Source organism: Erinaceus europaeus, chromosome 12 (assembly GCF_950295315.1).
Source record: "Erinaceus europaeus chromosome 12, mEriEur2.1, whole genome shotgun sequence".
NCBI lineage: Eukaryota > Metazoa > Chordata > Mammalia > Eulipotyphla > Erinaceidae > Erinaceus > Erinaceus europaeus.
The window spans coordinates 66,062,113-66,080,789 of NC_080173.1; the positions used below are offsets into that span (position 1 = coordinate 66,062,113).

An 18,677-nucleotide genomic window follows, 5' to 3' on the forward strand; every position below is an offset into this window, starting at 1 on the left:
CCTTACTGTATTGCCTGATGATTTCCAAAAGCTTCTTGCTGGATTCCTTGGGTTTTTCCATGTATACTATGATGTCATCTGCAAATAAGGAGAGTTTGACTTCTTCTCTTCCAATCTGTATGCCTTTTATTCCTTGCTCCTGCCTGATTGCTATGGCAAGAACTTCCAACACTGTGTTGAATAGTAATGGTGATAGTGGGCAGCCCTGTCTAGTACCTGATCTGAGTGGAAATGCTTCCAGTTTTTCCATTGAGTATGATGTTGGTTGTAGGTTTGCTATATATAGACTATCTTCCGGAATTTTCCATCTATTCCCATTTTTTGTAGTGTTTTGATCATAAAGCGATGTTGTATTTTGTCAAAGGCTTTCTCTGCATCTATTGATATGACCATGTGGTTTTTGGTCTTGCTTTTGTTGATGTGGTGGATCACATTGATTGATTTACGTATATTAAACCAACCTTGCATGCCTGGGATAAACCCCACTTGGTCATGATGAACAATCTTTTTGATATACTGCTGTATCTGGTTGGCTAGAATTTTGTTCCATATTTTCGCATCTATGTTCATCAGAGATATTGGTCTGTAGTTTTCTTTTTTGGTTGTGCCCCTGTCTGATTTTGGTATCAGGGTGATGTTGGCTTCATAGAAGCTGGCAGGGAGTATTCCAGTGTCTTCAATCTTCTGGAATACTTTTAAAAGTAGAAGTATTAGTTCTTCTTTGAAGGTTATGTAGAATTCATTTGTAAAACCATCTGGTCCAGGACTTTTATATTTGGGGAGATTTTTGATAACTGTTTCAGTTTCATTAGCTGTGATGGGCCTGTTCATGTTATCCACTTCCTCTGTACATAGTTTTGGAAGTTGGTAGGTATCTAGGAAATCGTCCATTTCTTCCCGGTTCTCTAGCTTGGTGGCATATAGTTGTTCATAGAAGCCTCGCATGGTATGTTGAATTTGCGGTGTCTGTTGTGATATCTCCTCTTTCTTTCATTTACTATCCGATTTATTTGGGTCTTCTCCCTTTTTTGTTTTGTGAGTCTGGCTAAAGGTTTTTCAATTTTGTTTACTCTTTCGAAGAACCAACATTTACTTTCGTTGATCTTTTGTATGGTTTTCCTATTCTCAATGTTATTTATTTCTGCCCTAAATTTAGTAATTTCTGACCTTCTCGTTGCTTTAGGGTTCCTTTGTTCTTCTTCTAGGTCTTTAAGGTGTGCAATCAGGCTGTTTCTTTGTGCTTTTTCTTGTTTCCTAATGTGTGATTCTATAGCTATGAACTTCCCTCTAAGGACTGCTTTAACTGTGTCCCAAATATTTTGAGAGCTTGTGTCTTCATTTTCATTGAACTCTTGAAACATTTTGATTTCTTCCTTGATTTCCTCTTTGACCCAGAAGTTGTTAAGAAGTGTACTGTTGAGCTTCCACATTTTGGGACTGTTACTAATCTTTTGTTGATTGTTAAGTGTTAGTTTAATTCCACTGTGGTCTGAGAAGATTCTTGGGATGATTTCAATGCTCTTGAATTGGCTGATGCTGTCTTTGTGGCCTAACATATGGTCTATCCTTGAGAATGACCCATGTGGATTTGAGTAAAAATGTGTATTCCAGTTTCTTGGGATGAATGACTCTGAAAATGTCCAATAGTTCTAGTTTATCTATCTCTTCATTTAGCTCCCTTATGTCTTTATTGATTTTCTTCCTGGATGATCTGTGAAGTTGAGAGAGTGGGGTGTTGAAGTCCCCTACTATGATTGTGTTACTGTTAATATATTGCTGTAGCTCTTTCAGTAGAAGTTTGATGTATTTAGATGGCTTCTCATTGGGTGCATAGATGTTAATAATTGTTAAGTCCTCTTGATTGACTGATCCTCTGAGCTTTAAGTAGTGTCCATTCCTATCTTTTTTAATCTTATGTATTTTAAAGTCTATCATGTCAGATATGAGAATAGCTGTTCCTGCCCTTTTTTGTGGGCCATTGGCTTGTATGATAGTTTTCCTTCCTTTCACTTTAAGTCTGTGTTTGTCTTGTTGAGTTAGGTGGGTTTCCTCTAGACAGCATATTGTTGGGTTGTGTTTTCTGATCCATCTTCCTACTCTGTGTCTTTTAATAGGTGAATTCAGGCCATTGACATTTATTGATATCAAAGATTGAAGATATTTTAACGCCTCTTGTAGAGTTTTAGAGTGTTTTGTTATATGTCCTATTTGTGGTGGTCTGGTTGTTTTTAGGAGACCTTTCAGAACTTCTTTCAGGGCAGACTTGGTGATGATTGCTTCCTTCAACTGTTGCTTGTCTGAGAAGGTTTTGATGCCTCCATCTAGTCTGAATGACAGTCGAGCAGGATATAGTATTCTTGGCTGAAAGCCTTTCTCATTGAGCACTCGATAGATATCTTGACATTCTCTTCTGGCCTGTAGTGTTTGTATGGAGAAGTCTGCTGCTAATCTTATGGGTTTTCCTTTGTAGGTGACTCTTTGTTTTTCTCTTGCAGCCTTCAGGGTCCTTTCTTTATCCTTATTCCTTTCCATTCTAAGTATGACATGTCTTAGTGTCTTTAGGTCTGGGTTAATTCTGTTTGGGACCCTCTGGGCTTCTTGAATCTTTAAGTCTTTGATGTTGTCTAGACTAGAGAAGTTTTCAGCTACTATGGCCTGGAAAATGCTTTCTTCCTCTCCTTCTCTTTCTTCCTCTGGTATGCCAATAATGCGTATATTGTTTCTTTTGAAGTCATCCCATAGGACTCTATTGTTTTCAGCATCTCCTAATCTCTTTTTGAGATCTCTTACTTCTTTTTTGTTGTCTCTAATTCATCCTCAATCTTGCTAATTCTGTCTTCAGCCTCATAGATTTTATTCTCTCTGCCCTCTACTGTTTTCTGGAGTTCATCTATTTTGTTGCCCTGCTCTGATACTGTTTTAGCTTGTTCAGCTAGTTGCATTCTTAGCTCAGCGATTTCAGCTTTCAGCTCTCTAATAACCATGAGATTATTAGAATTTTCTTCCATATTCTCATTTGTTGTTCCTGCATTTCTGATTACCATTTTTTCAAATTCTTTTCTCACTCCTGTTATTATTTCCTTAGCTAATGTTTGGATGTTGAACTCGTTGTTTTGTGCTTCACCCTCTGGAGGACTTTTAGCTGGACTCTTGTCCTGATTCGATTCTCCAATATTTTTTCTTGTTGTTTTAACCATTATGTTATGAGTTTCCTTTATCATTACTTTTCAAATTATTGATCACTATTGCCTGGATTGACTTGTGTCTAAGTAAGTTAATTAAAGGGTTCACAGTGGTGGAAGTTAACAGTTATTTCAATCCCTGAGTTGGAGGTCAGTGGTTTAAAAGCCTCTTTTTTTTTTTCCCTTCCCTGTGGGCTGTTGGAGCCTGAGGGCTTTTAAACTATCAATAGGCTTCTTAGCTTAATCACTGACTCCTGACCAAGAGATAAAGCAGGGTGTGGCAGAGATAATCCAGTGGTTATGCAAAGAGACTTTCACAGCCCCTCAGCTATGCCACCGAGGTATAGGTCTTCTCCTGAGTTTCCTGGTTAGATTTCTGTCCCCTGTTGTCCCTCCCTGTCGCTGCTCCAGATTCTGAGGGTAGTAGCAATGGAGACTCAGAGTTGCACTTGGTGAGTCTCTGGGGAGTCCTTTCCTCCCTTCAGCTGTCCCCTTGTTGTGGAGCAGACTGGAGGCGGTGTCTCCACTGATAAACTGCTGAACTGTTAGCAGTCACTTAATCTCTCCTTAGGCTCCTCTCTCCTCTCTGTCACCAGCCACCCGTGTTTGTACTCACGGGTGATTTACTGGGTTCCTGTGGTCATTCTAGTCCTGTCTTGTTTCGGTCCTGGGTGGTCTCCTTTGCTATTCCTAGTTCCAAGAAACTGCCATCTCTTCCTCTTTCCCTGAATGTCTTTCAGGCCAGAAAATGGAAGATCAGTCACAGCAATAGCTTGAGACTGTTTAAATCTAGCAGCACAGCCTCTTCACTGGACAGTATGGCCCCTGACGCCGCCGTGCAACAGACTCTGCACGGCCGACTCAGTAATTCTTTTTTTTAATATAACTCCTTTTAACACAAAGTTCTTTGTACACCAAATAGTTGTGTACATTATTTATAATTCTCTCTGGAGAAAAATTTATGTCCTTCCTTTATAGAGCAACTCTCTTGACATTCCTCCCAAAAGAAGGGAATTGAAGGTATTAAGAATCTGCTTTGAGAGCCTGCAGTGAGTAAGATGCCAAACTTAAAAAGTAGAGCGCACAAGTTTGATCCCTGGCAGCCTCTGTGCCAATGTGATGCTCTGGTTCCTTCTCTGTCTTGTGTAAATAAATAAATAAATAAATAACATTTTTAGAAGAATCTGCTTTGATGCTACCCTTAAAAAAACTTTTGTTTCTCTCATTCTACTTCAAATTTTAGCACAATGGATCGGGAGAAAGTGGGCATCCCCACAGATGGTGATTCTCATGCAATCACCTATCCACCTGCAATTGTTGTTTATTTAATTGATCCTTTTACATATGAAAATAAAGATGAGAGCACTAATTCTTCCAGTATATGGACTTTGGGGCTACTTCGATGCTTTCTGGAAATGGTCCTGACTCTTCCTCCTCATATTAAAAGTACTGTTTCTGTACAGGTAAGAATAATAAATGTTGTAAATTAAAATGTTATAAAGCAGTTATAAAGAATACTTAGATGTTTTAAAGATAGTATTCTGCTTTCTGTATATATGCTTTCATCAATGAAACTTCGTCACTATGGACTGACTTTTCATTTAAACAGAGAGTAAGAGAGATACCTTAACACCAAAGTTTCCTCAAATGTGGTGGAGACCAGGCTTAAGTTTTAGTCGAAGAAGCAGGCAAGTGAGCTATTTTAAGAAATAAAATATTAGATTAGACTATATTAGATTAATTTCTTGGAGACAGACAAACATCTGGAGCACTGCTTAGCCACTTATGAAGCTTCTATTGGGTTAGGTGGTGGCGCACCTGGTTGAGTGTACATGTTACAATGTGCAAGGACCCTGCTTTAAGCCCCGGGTCCTCACCTGCAGAAGGAAAGCTTTGTGAGTGCAGCAGTATTGCATGTGTCTCCTATCTCCCCCTACCCTCTTGATTTCTAGCTGTCTATCCAATAAATAAAAATAAAAAATTTTTTTTAATTGAGGGGAGATAGGGATAGAGAAAGAGTCTTGCAGCTCTATTTCACCACTCATGAAACTTCGCCCTGCAGGGGTTTGAACTTTGATCCTTGTGCACACACACCGCCAGGTGTGCCACTACTGGTCTCTCCCCTCAATTATTTATTTATTTATTTTTAATATTTATTTATTCCCTTTTGTTGCCCGTGTTGTTATATTGTTGTAGTTATTATTGTTGTTGTCATTGTTGGATAGGACAGAGAGAAATGGAGAGAGGAGGGGAAGACAGAGAGGGGGAAAGACACTTGCATACCTGCTTCACCACCTGTGAAGTGACTCCCCTGCAGGTGGGGAGCTGGGGGCACGAACTGGGACCCTGAATTATTTTTTTAAAGAATGAATTTTCAAGAACAAGAGACCAGACCATTGCTCATCTTTGACATATGGTAGTGCCAGTAACTGAACCTGTAAACTGGAACAGAAGGCATTAAAACCTGGTGTACTGGGGGTCGGGCGGTAGAGCAATGGGTTACGTTCACAAAGCATAAAGATCGCAGTAAGGATCCTGGTTTGAGCCCCCAGCTCTTCACCTGCAGGGGAGTCGCTTCACAAGCGGTGAAGCAGGTCTGCAGGTGTCTCTCTTTGTCTCCCCCTCTCTGTCTTCCCCTCCTCTCTCCATTTCTCTGTCCTATCCAACAACTACATCAATAACAATAAAACAACAAGGACAGCAAAAGGAAATAAATAAATAAATGTTTAAAATTTTAAAAAGCCTGGTGCACTAACTCATTTCCGAACTATCTACCCTACCCCTTCTATATTCAAATTGATTTTTAAAAAAAGATTGTTTTGTATTGATTTTCTTCTAAGTGATAATATAGCGGAATCTTAAGAGAACTTATGAAATATACTTTGCAGTCATATAGTAATGAGGCATAAAAAGGTTAAATTAAGTGGTCCGGGAGGTGGTGCAGTGGATAAAGCACTGGATTCTCAAGCATGAGGTCCCGAGTTCAGTCCCCGGCAGCACATGTACCAGAGTGACACCTGATTCTTTCTCTCTCTCCTCCTATCTTTCTCATTAATAAGTAAATAAAATCTTAAAAGAAAAAATTAAATTAAATATGGGGCCAGGTGGTGGCATACCTCATTGAACACACACATTGCAGTGCTCAAGGACCTGGGTTCAAGCCCTTAGTCCCCACTACTCCCTACATGAGGAGAGCTTTCATAATTGGTGAAACAGTGTTACAAATATCTGCCTCTCTATTCTCTCCCTTCTCAATTTGTCTTTATGCAAAATAAATAAAATCTTAAGTATTCATACTGTGGTACTTTTATAAACTGGATTTTAAATTTGTCACCTTTAAACATTTTTTGTTGTTTTTTATTTTCTTTTTTTAATATTTATTCCCTTTTGTTGCCCTTGTTTTTTATTGTTGTTGGATAGGACAGAGAGAAATGGAGAGAGATGGGGCAAGACAGAGAAGGGGAGACAAAGATAGACACCTGTAGACCTGCTTCACCTCTTGTGAAGGGACTCTATTGCAGGTGGGGAGCCAGGGCTTGAACCAAGATCCTTATGCCGGTCCTTGTGCTTTGCGTCACCTGCACTTATCCCGTTGCACTACAGCCCGACTCCCTGTTTTTTATTTTCATGACAGAGATCAGAACACTGCTCAGTAAGAGATTGAACCTGATCAAACATAATAAAAGTCTAGTGTGTGGACTTGAGAGCTAGCATCAGGGTTATGTAAAATGCCTTTTATGCCTGAGGTACCAGTGGTCCCTTGTTCATTCCCAACACCATAAGCCAGAGCTGAGCAGTGCTCTGATTAAAAAACAACAACAACAAAAAACTAATGTGCTATAATTCTACTATCCCCCAAGACTAAATTCATATTTTTAGTAGAGGAATATATAGCTCACAGTCTATGTAAGTTAGAGGTGTAAATAAAACAGACTATTCTGAGAAGATGGCAGGGGTAGATAACATTATGGTTATGCAAAGACTTTCATGCCTGAGGCTCCCAAGTTCCCAGGTTCAATCCCCCCCCACACACACACACACACATACCCCACAAACTAAAGCTGAGCAGCGCTATGGTAAAATAAAGAACAAAATTAAGCATGCTATGAACCTGTACACTATAATCTTATAATCTTGATAGTCACTATTAAATGATTTAAGAAAACTTTAAAAACCAGGTTATAAGTAGAACAAGATTAAGCATAGTTAGTTGTTTGCAGAGATTTCTATATCCTTATTTTATAGACTATAGCAGGATAGTTTGATCACAGTAGTAATATAACTGCTATGTAGCTTTTTAAAATATTTATTTATTTTCTCTTTTGTTGCCTTTGTTGCTTTTTTTTAAATTGTTATAATTAAGATTGTTGTTGTTATTGATGTCGCCGTTGTTAGAAAGGATAGAGAGAAATGGAGAGAGGAGAAGACAGAGAGGGGGAGAGAAAGATAGACACCCGCAGACCTGCTTCACCGCCTGTGAAGCTACTCCCCTGCAGGTGGGGAGCAGGGGGCTCGAATCAGGATGCTTTTGCGGGTCCTTTCGCTTTGCACCATGTGCGCTTAACTCACTCCGCTACCACCAACTTCCTTGTCTGTTTTCTAATAATGATCAGAGAGGCTGAAAGCTTATCAAGAAGCTTACCAAGCTGAAAGCTGAAAGCTTACCAAGAAGCTTATCTCCTTTTGGTGGGGGCCAGGAGCTTGAACCTAGGTCTTTGCACATGGTGATGGTACACCACTACCTGACCCTATGAGTCATTTTTTAAAGGTTTTAACAAAGTTCATTGATAAAATTAAAAATGTGCAGGGGACAGTTAGCATAGTACGGTACATAAGAATTGGGTTTCAAGCCCTCATTCCTGGGGAAGCTATCTTAAGTGGTGGAGCAGTGCTGAAAGTGCCTTTTTTTCGCCTCTCTCTCTCATTTCCCTCTCAGCTTTTCTCTGTATATATCACAAATAAATAAGTAAAGGAATAGAGGGGAAGAAAAGAGAACTGTTGTCAGGAGTGGTCATGCAGGCACCGAGTCCAGTAATAATCCTGGTGACCATGAAAAAATATGCAAATAATTGAGAAAACCTATACAAATGCTCATAATATTATAAACCAGTGTTAAATTAATGGCTGCATGATTCTACCCCTCCTAGTGTGATTCATTCTTTCATTTATTTATTGGCTAGAGATAGAAACCATGAAGGAATGAGTAGATCAGGAGACAGAGAGACAAGACACCTACTTTACCACTTGCAAAGCTTCCCTCCTGCAGGTGAGGACTGGGAACTTGGACCTGGGTTCTTGCACATTGTAACATGTTCACTCAACCAGGTACACCACCATCTACTCCCATTCTTTCCTTTCCTCTTTCTTTTTCTTTTTTTGCTACTGGGGTTATTCTTTGAACTTTGTGTTTTCATGACAAATCCTCCATATCCAGTGGCGCCCACCTCCCTTTTTCTTTACTTTTATGTTAGGGAAAGAGAGCCACTTGTGGAGCAGATGGAGACTGGGAGCTTAAACCCAGGTCCTTGTGCATGGTAACGTGCATTGTATTGAGTTCTCTAGCACCCAGAAGGGAGAGGTCATAGCACTGCTCTGCCATCTATGGTGTTTCCCATGGTGCTGTGGTACTTTCACTGAGGTTGAAACCCAAGGTATCATACAAGGTAAGGTATACTCTTTACTGGCGGAGTTATACCCTAGCCCAGAAAATATTCTTTAGAGTATTATCGTCATTAGACTGTACTTAAAGTTTTATATTTAGTTTTTAGGAGAGTTTTAGAACTTTGGTTCTTTTTTATTTAACATTTGTAATATTTGCCTATAATTTATAGATTGTTCCTTGTCAATACCTATTGCAACCTGTGAAGCATGAAGATAGACAAATCTATACCCAGCATTTAAAATCATTGGCTTTTTCGGCCTTTACCCAGTGTCGGAGACCACTCCCAACATCAACCAATGTGAAAACTTTAACTGGTTTTGGTCCAGGTTTAGCCATAGAAACTGCTCTTAAAAGTCCTGACGTAAGTATGTTTTCTATGAACAAAGTTATTGAATAACTATGCAGTTACTGATTTTATTTAAAAATATATTTTTTTAGGTCTCATTTCCCAGTTATAATTTACTAGATGTAATATATCACATTCCAGTAAAATGTTTTCTGTAATTGCGTGGTACTGTAATTCCTTAATTTTTTAAATTTTGCAGAGACCAGAGTGTATTCGACTTTATACACCACCTTTTATTCTGGCTCCAGTAAAGGATAAACAAACAGAACTAGGAGAAACATTTGGAGAAGCTGGACAGAAATACAATGTTCTTTTCGTGGGCTACTGTTTATCACATGATCAAAGATGGATTCTTGCATCCTGCACAGATCTGTATGGAGAACTTTTAGAAACTTGTATCATTAACATTGATGTCCCAAATAGGTACTTATGTTTTCTTTTTTTTTTTTATTAGTGATTTAATATTGATTTACAAAATTAGAAGATAACAGGTATATAGTTCCACACGTTTCCCACCACCAGAGTTCTATACCCCCCTCCCCTCCATTGGAAAGTGCATTAGTTCTCCCAAGATCATAGATATGGCTTAACTATTACTTCTATAACTATATATATTTGCCCATTTTTTTCTGTGATCCTCTTTCTGAGTCACACCTACTATTTTTGGGTGTCTTTCCTTCCTACGAGGATCCTGAGGGAATTGGAGTTCAGAGCCCTCTGGTCATCTTCCCCTAACATTCACCCCATTTGGGTGTATGAACCAAAACTGTTTATGGGGTGAAAAAGGTGGGAAGTCTTGCTTCTGTAATTGCTTCTCCAATGGACATGGGCATTGGTAAGTCTACCCATACCCCCGGCCTATTTCTGTCTTTCTCTGGTGGGGTAGGGCACTGGAGAAGGGAGGTTACATTGGGTAGGTCATCTGTGTGTGGCATTCAGGATGGAATCATAGTAGCATCTAAAATTTGGTGCCTGTCGCTTAATGAGTTTCTGGAGAGATCCTGATTGTATTTTGTTGACTTTCCAGGTCTTATGTTTTCTTAAATATATTATTATAACATTCCATTAAAATAATGCATATATACATTTTTTACATTTTACTAATTATTTTATTTCAGTGAGAGAGCTAGAAAAAGAGATGCAGAGAAAAAGACTAGAGCACTGCTCAACTCAAAGCTAGGCTTTGAAGGTACAGGGAATTGAACCTGGGAGTTTCAGACAATCTCTTTTTTTTGCATATCCATTATGCTATCGCCTCTGCCTCACATGTTCCTTTCTTTTTTAAAAATATTTTTAAATTTATTTTGGATAGAGACAGATAAATTGAGAATGGGGGAAGAGAGACACCTGCACACCTGCCTTATTGCAGTATCCCACTTGCAGGTGGGGAGTGGGATTTCGAACCCTGGTCCTTGTGCATGGTAACTTGTGCTTAACCAGGTTTGCCACTGCACACACACACCCCCCGCCCCCATGTTTCATTTTTAACTAATAAAAAACTTAAAGGTTAAATACATTAAAGTATTAAGTCTTCTAATATTTTTATTGTGAATCTATTGTATAATTAAGATAAATAACTCCACTAGTTTAGAGGAAGTTTCAGTACTGTAGTATCTTTCCTCTTTCTCTCTTTCTATATGAATATGTCGATCCAGGATGGTGAAGTCCTGACAGCCACAAAAAAAAGAGAGAGAGAGAATTAAAAAGAAACGTTATAAATCCTTGTTACAAGATTTATTGGCCAAAAAAAAAAAAATAGTTTATAGCCTCACATTTTATGTAAGAAAGCTTGAGGCAATAATTTTAACCTGGGAAAAAAAATTAATTTGCAGCTAGTAACTCTGCAGTTAGAAAAGAAGGGAAAAAAATAAGCCTTGTACTAGGGCGCTTATCAAATAGAGCATAATGTTTGTATGCATTGCTGGGTTCAGTTTCTGACACCAAGTATGACAGAGCAGTGCTTTGTGTCCTCTCTTATACTCATAAAATATATAGATCTTTTAAAAAGGAAAGAAAAAAATAGAACCAGAAAATAGCTCACCAGGTAGGGTACAGTATTGCCATACAGGCAACTCAGGTTTGAACCCTAGTGCCATATGAGAGGTCCTGTGGTGTCAGAGTATGATTCAGTGCTGTGCTGCCTCCCTCTCTGTGTCTTATCTAAGTGAGTGGGTTGGGGGAGTGTGTGTGTGTGTGTGATGTGCCAGGACCTGGGTTCAAATGTCCCACTTCCCAAATGTGTGGAAAAGTTTCAGCAGTTATGAAGCTGGCCTGTCTCAGTCTCTGTCTCTCTCTCTCTCTCTCTCTCACACACACACACACACATTTACCATTTATTTATTTATTTTACCAGAGCACTGCTTTACTCTAGCTTATGGTGGAAGATTGAACCTTGGACTTTGGAGCCTTGGACATGAAAGTCTTTGTATAACCATTAGACTATTTACCCCAGCCATGCCCTTTCCCTCTCTTATCTCCCTTCCCTTTCAATTTCTCTCTGTTCTATCAAATAAAGTTAAATTAAGAAAGAAAATGTCTTTAAAAGATATTTTAGTAAGATATTTTAAGGTTGGTAGAACACAACCTAAGAGAACCTACAAAGTTAGTCCATGAGTTAATTTTTAGTAAGATTTGGATATATTCCCCCCTTCTTTCCCCTCCACTATATCAAGGTTGTATTCCAATCAAGTTCATGAATTGGTTATGTGCAAAATTTGTCATCATATAAATTTTAGACATATTTATTCCATATGACAGGGCTCGTCGAAAAAAAGGTTCTGCTAGAAGATTTGGTCTACAGAAGCTTTGGGAGTGGTGCTTAGGTCTGGTACAGATGAGCTCGTTACCATGGAGAGTTGTAATTGGACGTCTAGGAAGGATTGGTCATGGAGAATTGAAAGGTAAAATTGTATTTTCATTATCTGGTGTTTAAATTTCTGTTTTGTGTCAGTTTATACACTTTATATCATACCTGCATTCAGTAAAATGCGATGATTATTGGGGGCCGGGTGGTAGTGCACCAGGTTAAGCACACATAGTGTGAAGCTCAAGGACCTGTGCAAGCATCCCAGTTTGAGCCCCCGGCTCCCTACCTACAGGAGGGGGAGTCACTTCACAAGCAGTGAAGCAGGCTTACAGGTGTCTAGCTTTCTCACCGCCCACCCCTGTCTTCCCCTCCTCCTCTCAGTTTCTCTCTCCTATTCAACAGCAGCAACAATGACAAAAAGATGGCCGCCAGGAGCAGTGGGTTCATCGTGCAGGCACCGAGCCCCAGCAATAACCCTGGAGGCAAAATAAATAAATAAATCTCTAGCTTTGAAGGTGCAGGGTGGGTAGAAGAGAGACCCAGACCATCACTCTGGCACATGAGATGCTAAGACTTGAATTTGGGCTGTCATACTTGAGAGTCCAATGTCTTATCCACTATGCCACCTTCTTGGTCACTATACATTAAAAATTATTTATGTTTTTTTTTTTTTTTTACTATTGCTTATTTATTACTAAAGACAGAAATTGAGAGGAAAGAGGCTGATAGAGAGGGAAAGAAATAGTAACACTTACAGCCCTGCTTCACCATTCATAAAGCTTTCCCCTGCAGCTGGGGACCAGGGGTTTGAACCTGGGTCCTTGTGTACTACAATTTGTGTACTTAACCAGATGTGCCCCTGCCTGGCCCACTATACATTATTTTTTGTTTGTTTGTTTTTTAATTTTTTAAATTTTATTTATTTTCCTTTTTGTTGCCCTTGTTTTCTACTGTTGTAGTTATTGTTGTTGTTGATGTCATTCGTCATTGTTAGGACAGAGAGAAATGGAAAGAGGAAGGGAAGATGGGGGGAGAGAAAGATAGACACCTGCAGGCCCGCTTCACTGCTTGTGAAGCAACTCCCCTGCAGGTGGGGAGCTGGGGACTCGAACCAGGATCTTTATGCCGGTCTTTGCACTTTGTGCCACATGCACTTAACCCACTGCGCTACCACCCAACTCCCTTAATTTTTGATATGTATTTATATTTATTGTTCCCTTTTTGTTGCCCTTGTTTTCTATTGTTGTAGTTGTTGTTGTTGTTGTTGTTGTTCATCATTGTTAGGACAGAGAGAAATGGAGAGTGGAGGGGAAGACGGGTGGGTGGGGAGGGGAGAAAGATAGACACCTGCAGACCTGCTTCACCGGTGTGAAGTGACTCCCTTACAGGTAGGAAGCTGGGGGCTCTAACCAGGATCCTTAGGCCAGCCCTTGCATTTTGCACCAAATACGCTTAACCTGCTGCTACTGCCCGACTCCCTATACATTGTTTTTTTACAGCAAATAATGAAAACTCCACTTTTTATAACCCTCTTTGCATAACCATTCTGCTATGTTCCCCTGACTTGTATGTGACCCAGGTTTGACCCCCCAGTATACTACATGCCAGTAGTATGGCACTCTGGGGAAGCTTTGTTGCTATCATGTCTCTTGTTTCTCTTTCTGTCTCTGTCTGAAAAACTTTACCCAGAGTGGTAAAGTCCAAGCTACAAAATCAAAAAGCATGTTTAAATTTGGTTTATAGAGTGTTACTACTGCTATTTTGAGGGGTTTTTTTGTTTGTTTTACTGTTGATACCCACAGATTGGAGCTGTTTACTGAGTCGTCGAAACTTGCAGTCTCTAAGTAAAAGACTCAAAGACATGTGTAGAATGTGTGGTATATCTGCTGCAGACTCTCCCAGCATCCTCAGTGCTTGCTTAGTGGCATTGGAACCTCAAGGATCTTTTGTTATTATGCCAGGTTAGCTATTTTTAGTTCATATCAGACTTGATTGTTTTTTTTATTCACTTGTATTTCTGTTTTATATAAAATTGATTTTAGACTTATTAAGAGAAAAAAAACCCTACATTCATTTTCTTCTTAGATTCCGTGTCAACTGGCTCCGTATTTGGAAGAAGTACCACACTGAACATGCAGACATCTCAGCTGAATACACCACAGGATACATCATGTACTCATATACTTGTTTTCCCTACTTCTGCTTCTGTGCAAGTAGCTTCAGCTACATATACCACTGAGAATTTGGATTTAGCTTTCAATCCCAACAATGGTAAGTGAATTGTGCTTTAAAAGTTTTTATGGTCCGGGAGGTGGTGCAGTGGATAAAGTGTTGGATTCTCAAGTATGAGGTCCTGAGTTTAGTCCCGAGCAGCACATGTACCAGAGTGATGTCTGCCTCTTTCTCTCTCTCTCCTCCTATCCCTCTCATTAATAAATAAATTGAAATTTTTTTTAAAAAAAGTTTTTATGAATTTCCATGGGTAGTGGAGTTATTTTTGGTGTCTCTCTTTTTCTCTTTCTTTCTCTCTTCCTTTTTTTCTACTCCCTGGGTATATAGGACTTTTTTTTTTTTTTCAATTGGGAACAGTAAGATCTTTTGGTACTGTTGTACAAGTGAAAAGTCCACAATTCAATCCTCAATCTTCCATCTAAAAATATAGAAATATTTGCTCATATAAAACAAGTGCAGGGGGTGGGGAAGTCAGACATGAATAACAACAGTAATAACTACAATTAAAAAAAAACAAGGGTTAAAGAAAAAAAAAGAAGAAAAAACAAGGGCAACAAAAGGGAATAAATACATATATATAGACAGGGAGTCGGGCAGTAGCACAGCGGCTTAAGCGCATGTGGCACAAAGCGCAAAGACCGGCCTAAGGATCCCAGTTCCAGCCCCTGGTTCCCCACCTGCAGGGAAGTCACTTCACAGGCGGTGAAGCAGGTCTGCAGGTGTCTATCTTTCGCTCTCCCTCTCTGTCTTCCCCTCCTCTCTCTGTCATATCCAACAATGACGACATCAATAACAACAGCAATAAAACAAGGGCAACAAAAAGGGGAAATAAATATACAAAAATTATTTTTAAAAAAGTGCAAGGGAGTCGGGTTGGCAGGTGGTGGCACACGAGTAGAGACAGAGAGAAATTGAGAAAGAAGGAGGAGATAGAGGAAGAAGAGAGACAGAGAGACACCTGCAGACCTGCTTCACCGCCTGTGAAGGGACTCCCCTGCAGGTGGGGAGCCGGGTTTCGAACCGGGACCCTTATGCCGGTCCTTGTGCTTTGCGCCACATGCGCTTAACCCACTGCGCTACCGCCCGACTCCCAATAAAAAGATTTTTTTTAATTAACAAAATTTGAGAGTCGGGCAGTAGCACAGCAGGTTAAATACAGATGGCACTAAGCACAAGGACGTGCATTAAGGATCCTGGTTCAAGCCCCTGGCTCCCCACCTGTAGGGGAGTCGCTTCACAGGCAGTGAAGCAGGTCTACAGGTGTCTTTTTTTTTTAATAATTTTTTTTTAATTTTTTATTTTATTTTATTTATTCCCTTTTGTTGCCCTTGTTGTTTTATTGTTGTAGTTATTATTATTGTTGTCGTTGTTGTTGGATAGGACAGAGAGAAATGGAGAGAGGAGGGGAAGACAGAGAGGAGGAGAGAAAGACAGACACCTGCAGACCTGTTTCACCACCTGTGAAGTGACTCCCCTGCAGGTGGGGAGTCGGGGCTCGAACCGGGATCCTTATGCCGGTCCTTGTGCTTTGCGCCACCTGCGCTTAACCCGCTGCACTACAGCCCGACTCCCTACAGGTGTCTTATCTTTGTCTCCCCCTCCTCTCTCCATTTCTCTCTGTCCTGTCCAACAACGCTGACATCAATAACAACAATAACTACAACAATAAAAAAAGGGCAACAAAAAGGAAATAAATACTTTTTTAAAATTTAGGGAGTCTGGCAGTAGCGTAGCGGGTTAAGCGCACATGTCGCAAAGTGCAAGGACCGGCTTAAGGATCCTGGTTCAAGCCCTGGGCTACCCTCCCCGCCTACAGGAGAGGAGTCACTTCACAAACAGTGAAGCAGGTCTGCAGGTGTCTATCTTTCTCCCCCCTCTGTCTTCCCCCCTCTCTCTCCATTTCTCTCTGTCCTATCCAACAATGACATCAATGGCAACAATAGCAATAACTACAACAATAAAACAAGTACAACAAAAGGAAATAAATATTAAAAAATAACAAAATTTTTAAAAATACACTAGGGAAAGATAAAAATAGGCTGACCTGCCAATGCTCATGCCCAGCAAAGAAGGAATTTACAGAAGCCAGATCTCCTACTATCTGTACCCCTAAAAGAAGGGGGAAACTTTTTAAGTGGTGAACCAAATCTACAGGCGTCTCAACTTTCTCTATTTCCCACACCCCTCTCAATTTCTGTCCTATCAAATAATTTAAAAAGTTTATTATAAAACAATTGCTGTTGATTGTGACTGGATGTTGGCTAAATAATGATACCCAAAGGATGTCCTTAGAATGAAGAAGAGATTATCCTGGATTATGCAGATAGACCCTAAATGCAATCCTATGCATCCTTGTAAAGTAGAGTGACAGAAGGAAGTTTACAAGAGACCAGATGGCAGGGTTTGGCAGTGGCACACCTGGTTGAGTACAAACATTACTACGCAAGGATCTGAGCTCAAGCCCTCGCTTCCCACCTGTGGGGGTTGAGGGCGTTGGGCCTTCACAAGTAGTGCAGTAGGTTTGCAGGTCTTGCCCTCTTTTTCTCCCTCTACCCTCTAAGCTTCTCCTTATCCTATCGAATAAAAGGGGGGAAATGCCATTTAGGAGCAGTGGATTCATCATGTAGGCATAGAGTCCCAGGCTGGGGGCTTAAATCAAGCCATTACAGTTAAAATTAATTTTTGTTTACTTTAGAAAAATTAATCTAACTCTTCTTTTAAATGAACAGGCAGTATGAAAAATGAAATTTTTATTTGTTTGTTTCTCATATATAGATGGAGGAGATGCGATGGGTATCTTTGATTTATTAGACACAGGAGATGATCTTGACCCTGATATAATTAGTATTCTTCCTGCATCTCCAACTGGGTCTCCTGTACATTCTCCGGGATCTCATTACCCTCATGGAGGTGATGCTGGCAAGGTAAATAAAACATAAGTAAAAATAAAAATTCAATTTATGTAAGTCATTCATTAACATAGTAATATATTAATATATGAATTTTTCCCTGTGGGAATTAGTAGGGAGTGATTTAGCAATATATTTGTACTGCTTTTAAGAACTGCTCTTTTTACTAAGACTATGAAGAAAAACCACTGAACACTTTTTTAAAAAAATAATTAAGAAAGAGACCAGAACACTGATCAGCTCTGTTTTATGGGTGCTAGGGATTGAACCTGGGACGTCGGACACTCAGATGTAATCATTTTATTAGGAGATTAATGGCTTACAGTATAGTTGTTGACACATAAGTAAAATTTCTTATCTCCCTGTGAATAGGTATCTGCAGAACACTCTCATCCCAAACTCAGTTCTTTTTCCACCATGATGCGCCTCCTTCCCCAGAGTCCTTGCTTTGGTGTAACACACCAAACCCTGTGCAAGTTTTACTTTGGGTTTTCCCTTTCTGTCCTTGTTTCTTAAATTTCACCTATGAATGAGGTTAGCTGGTACTGGTCTTCTTTGTGGCTCATCTCACATAATCAACATAATCCCTTCAAATTCTATTCAAGATAAGCCAAAGGGGGGGGGGGGAGTCAGGCAGTACCACAGGGGGTTAAGCACACATGGCACAAAGTATAAGGATCCGCATAAAGATCCCAGTTCAAGTCCCCGGTTTGCCACCTGTAGGGGAGGTGAAGCAGGTCTGCAGGTGTCCATCTTTCTCTCCCCCTCTGTCTTCCCCTCCTCTCTCCATTTCTCTCTGTCCTATCCAACAAGACAACATCAGTAACAACAACAATAAAACAATAAGGACAACAAAGGGGGAAAAATAAATATTTTTTAAAAGATATGGCAAAGAAAATTATAGGTGCATAATATCATAGTGTGTCTATAGACTGCAACTTTCTAAGCCACTCAACTGTCATTGAGTATCTGGGTTGCTTCCAATTTGGGGCTATTATAGATTGCACTGCTATGAGTGAGCTTAAGTGTACATAGGTCTCTTCAGATATCCCTTTGTTTCCTTGGGATATGTTCCCAGAAGAGGAATTGCCTAGTCATGGGGAAGGTCCATTTCTACTGATCTGATAAGCCTCCAGGTAGTTTTCTACAGGGGTTAGACCAATGTACATTCCCACCAGCAGTTTAGAAGTTTTTTCACCACCACTCCTCATGGCCTCTCCAGCAGTTGGTGTTTCTCTTCTAATGTATGACATTCTCATAGGTGTAAAGTGGTATTTCATTATTCTGTATTTTTATCTGGTGCCTCAGTTTATAAAATGAACTAACCCACTTTTCATTTTGTCTTTTTAAGGGTCAGGGTACTGATCGGTTACTTTCAACAGAATCTCATGATGAAGTTACCAATATTCTTCAACAACCATTGGCCCTTGGTTACTTTGTTTCAACTGCCAAAGCGGGTCCCTTACCTGACTGGTTCTGGTCAGCATGTCCTCAAGCACAATATCAGTGTCCCCTTTTTCTTAAGGTACTGCCAGTTCTA

At 39.9% G+C, this 18,677-nt stretch overlaps 1 protein-coding gene across 2 annotated transcripts in view; it reads left to right on the forward strand.

Moving 5' to 3' along the window:
* The window catches only part of MED13 (mediator complex subunit 13), a 124,331-nt gene that overhangs the window by 92,331 nt on the left and 13,323 nt on the right, over nucleotides 1-18,677 (forward strand). For both annotated transcript variants that reach the window (XM_060203870.1, XM_060203871.1), the window contains 8 exons: nucleotides 4,426-4,645; nucleotides 9,014-9,205; nucleotides 9,390-9,613; nucleotides 11,948-12,090; nucleotides 13,799-13,957; nucleotides 14,082-14,267; nucleotides 17,004-17,152; nucleotides 18,489-18,662. In XM_060203870.1, coding sequence (XP_060059853.1) covers nucleotides 4,426-4,645; nucleotides 9,014-9,205; nucleotides 9,390-9,613; nucleotides 11,948-12,090; nucleotides 13,799-13,957; nucleotides 14,082-14,267; nucleotides 17,004-17,152; nucleotides 18,489-18,662 — 1,447 coding nt within the window. The remainder of the gene's footprint in view (nucleotides 1-4,425; nucleotides 4,646-9,013; nucleotides 9,206-9,389; nucleotides 9,614-11,947; nucleotides 12,091-13,798; nucleotides 13,958-14,081; nucleotides 14,268-17,003; nucleotides 17,153-18,488; nucleotides 18,663-18,677) is intronic.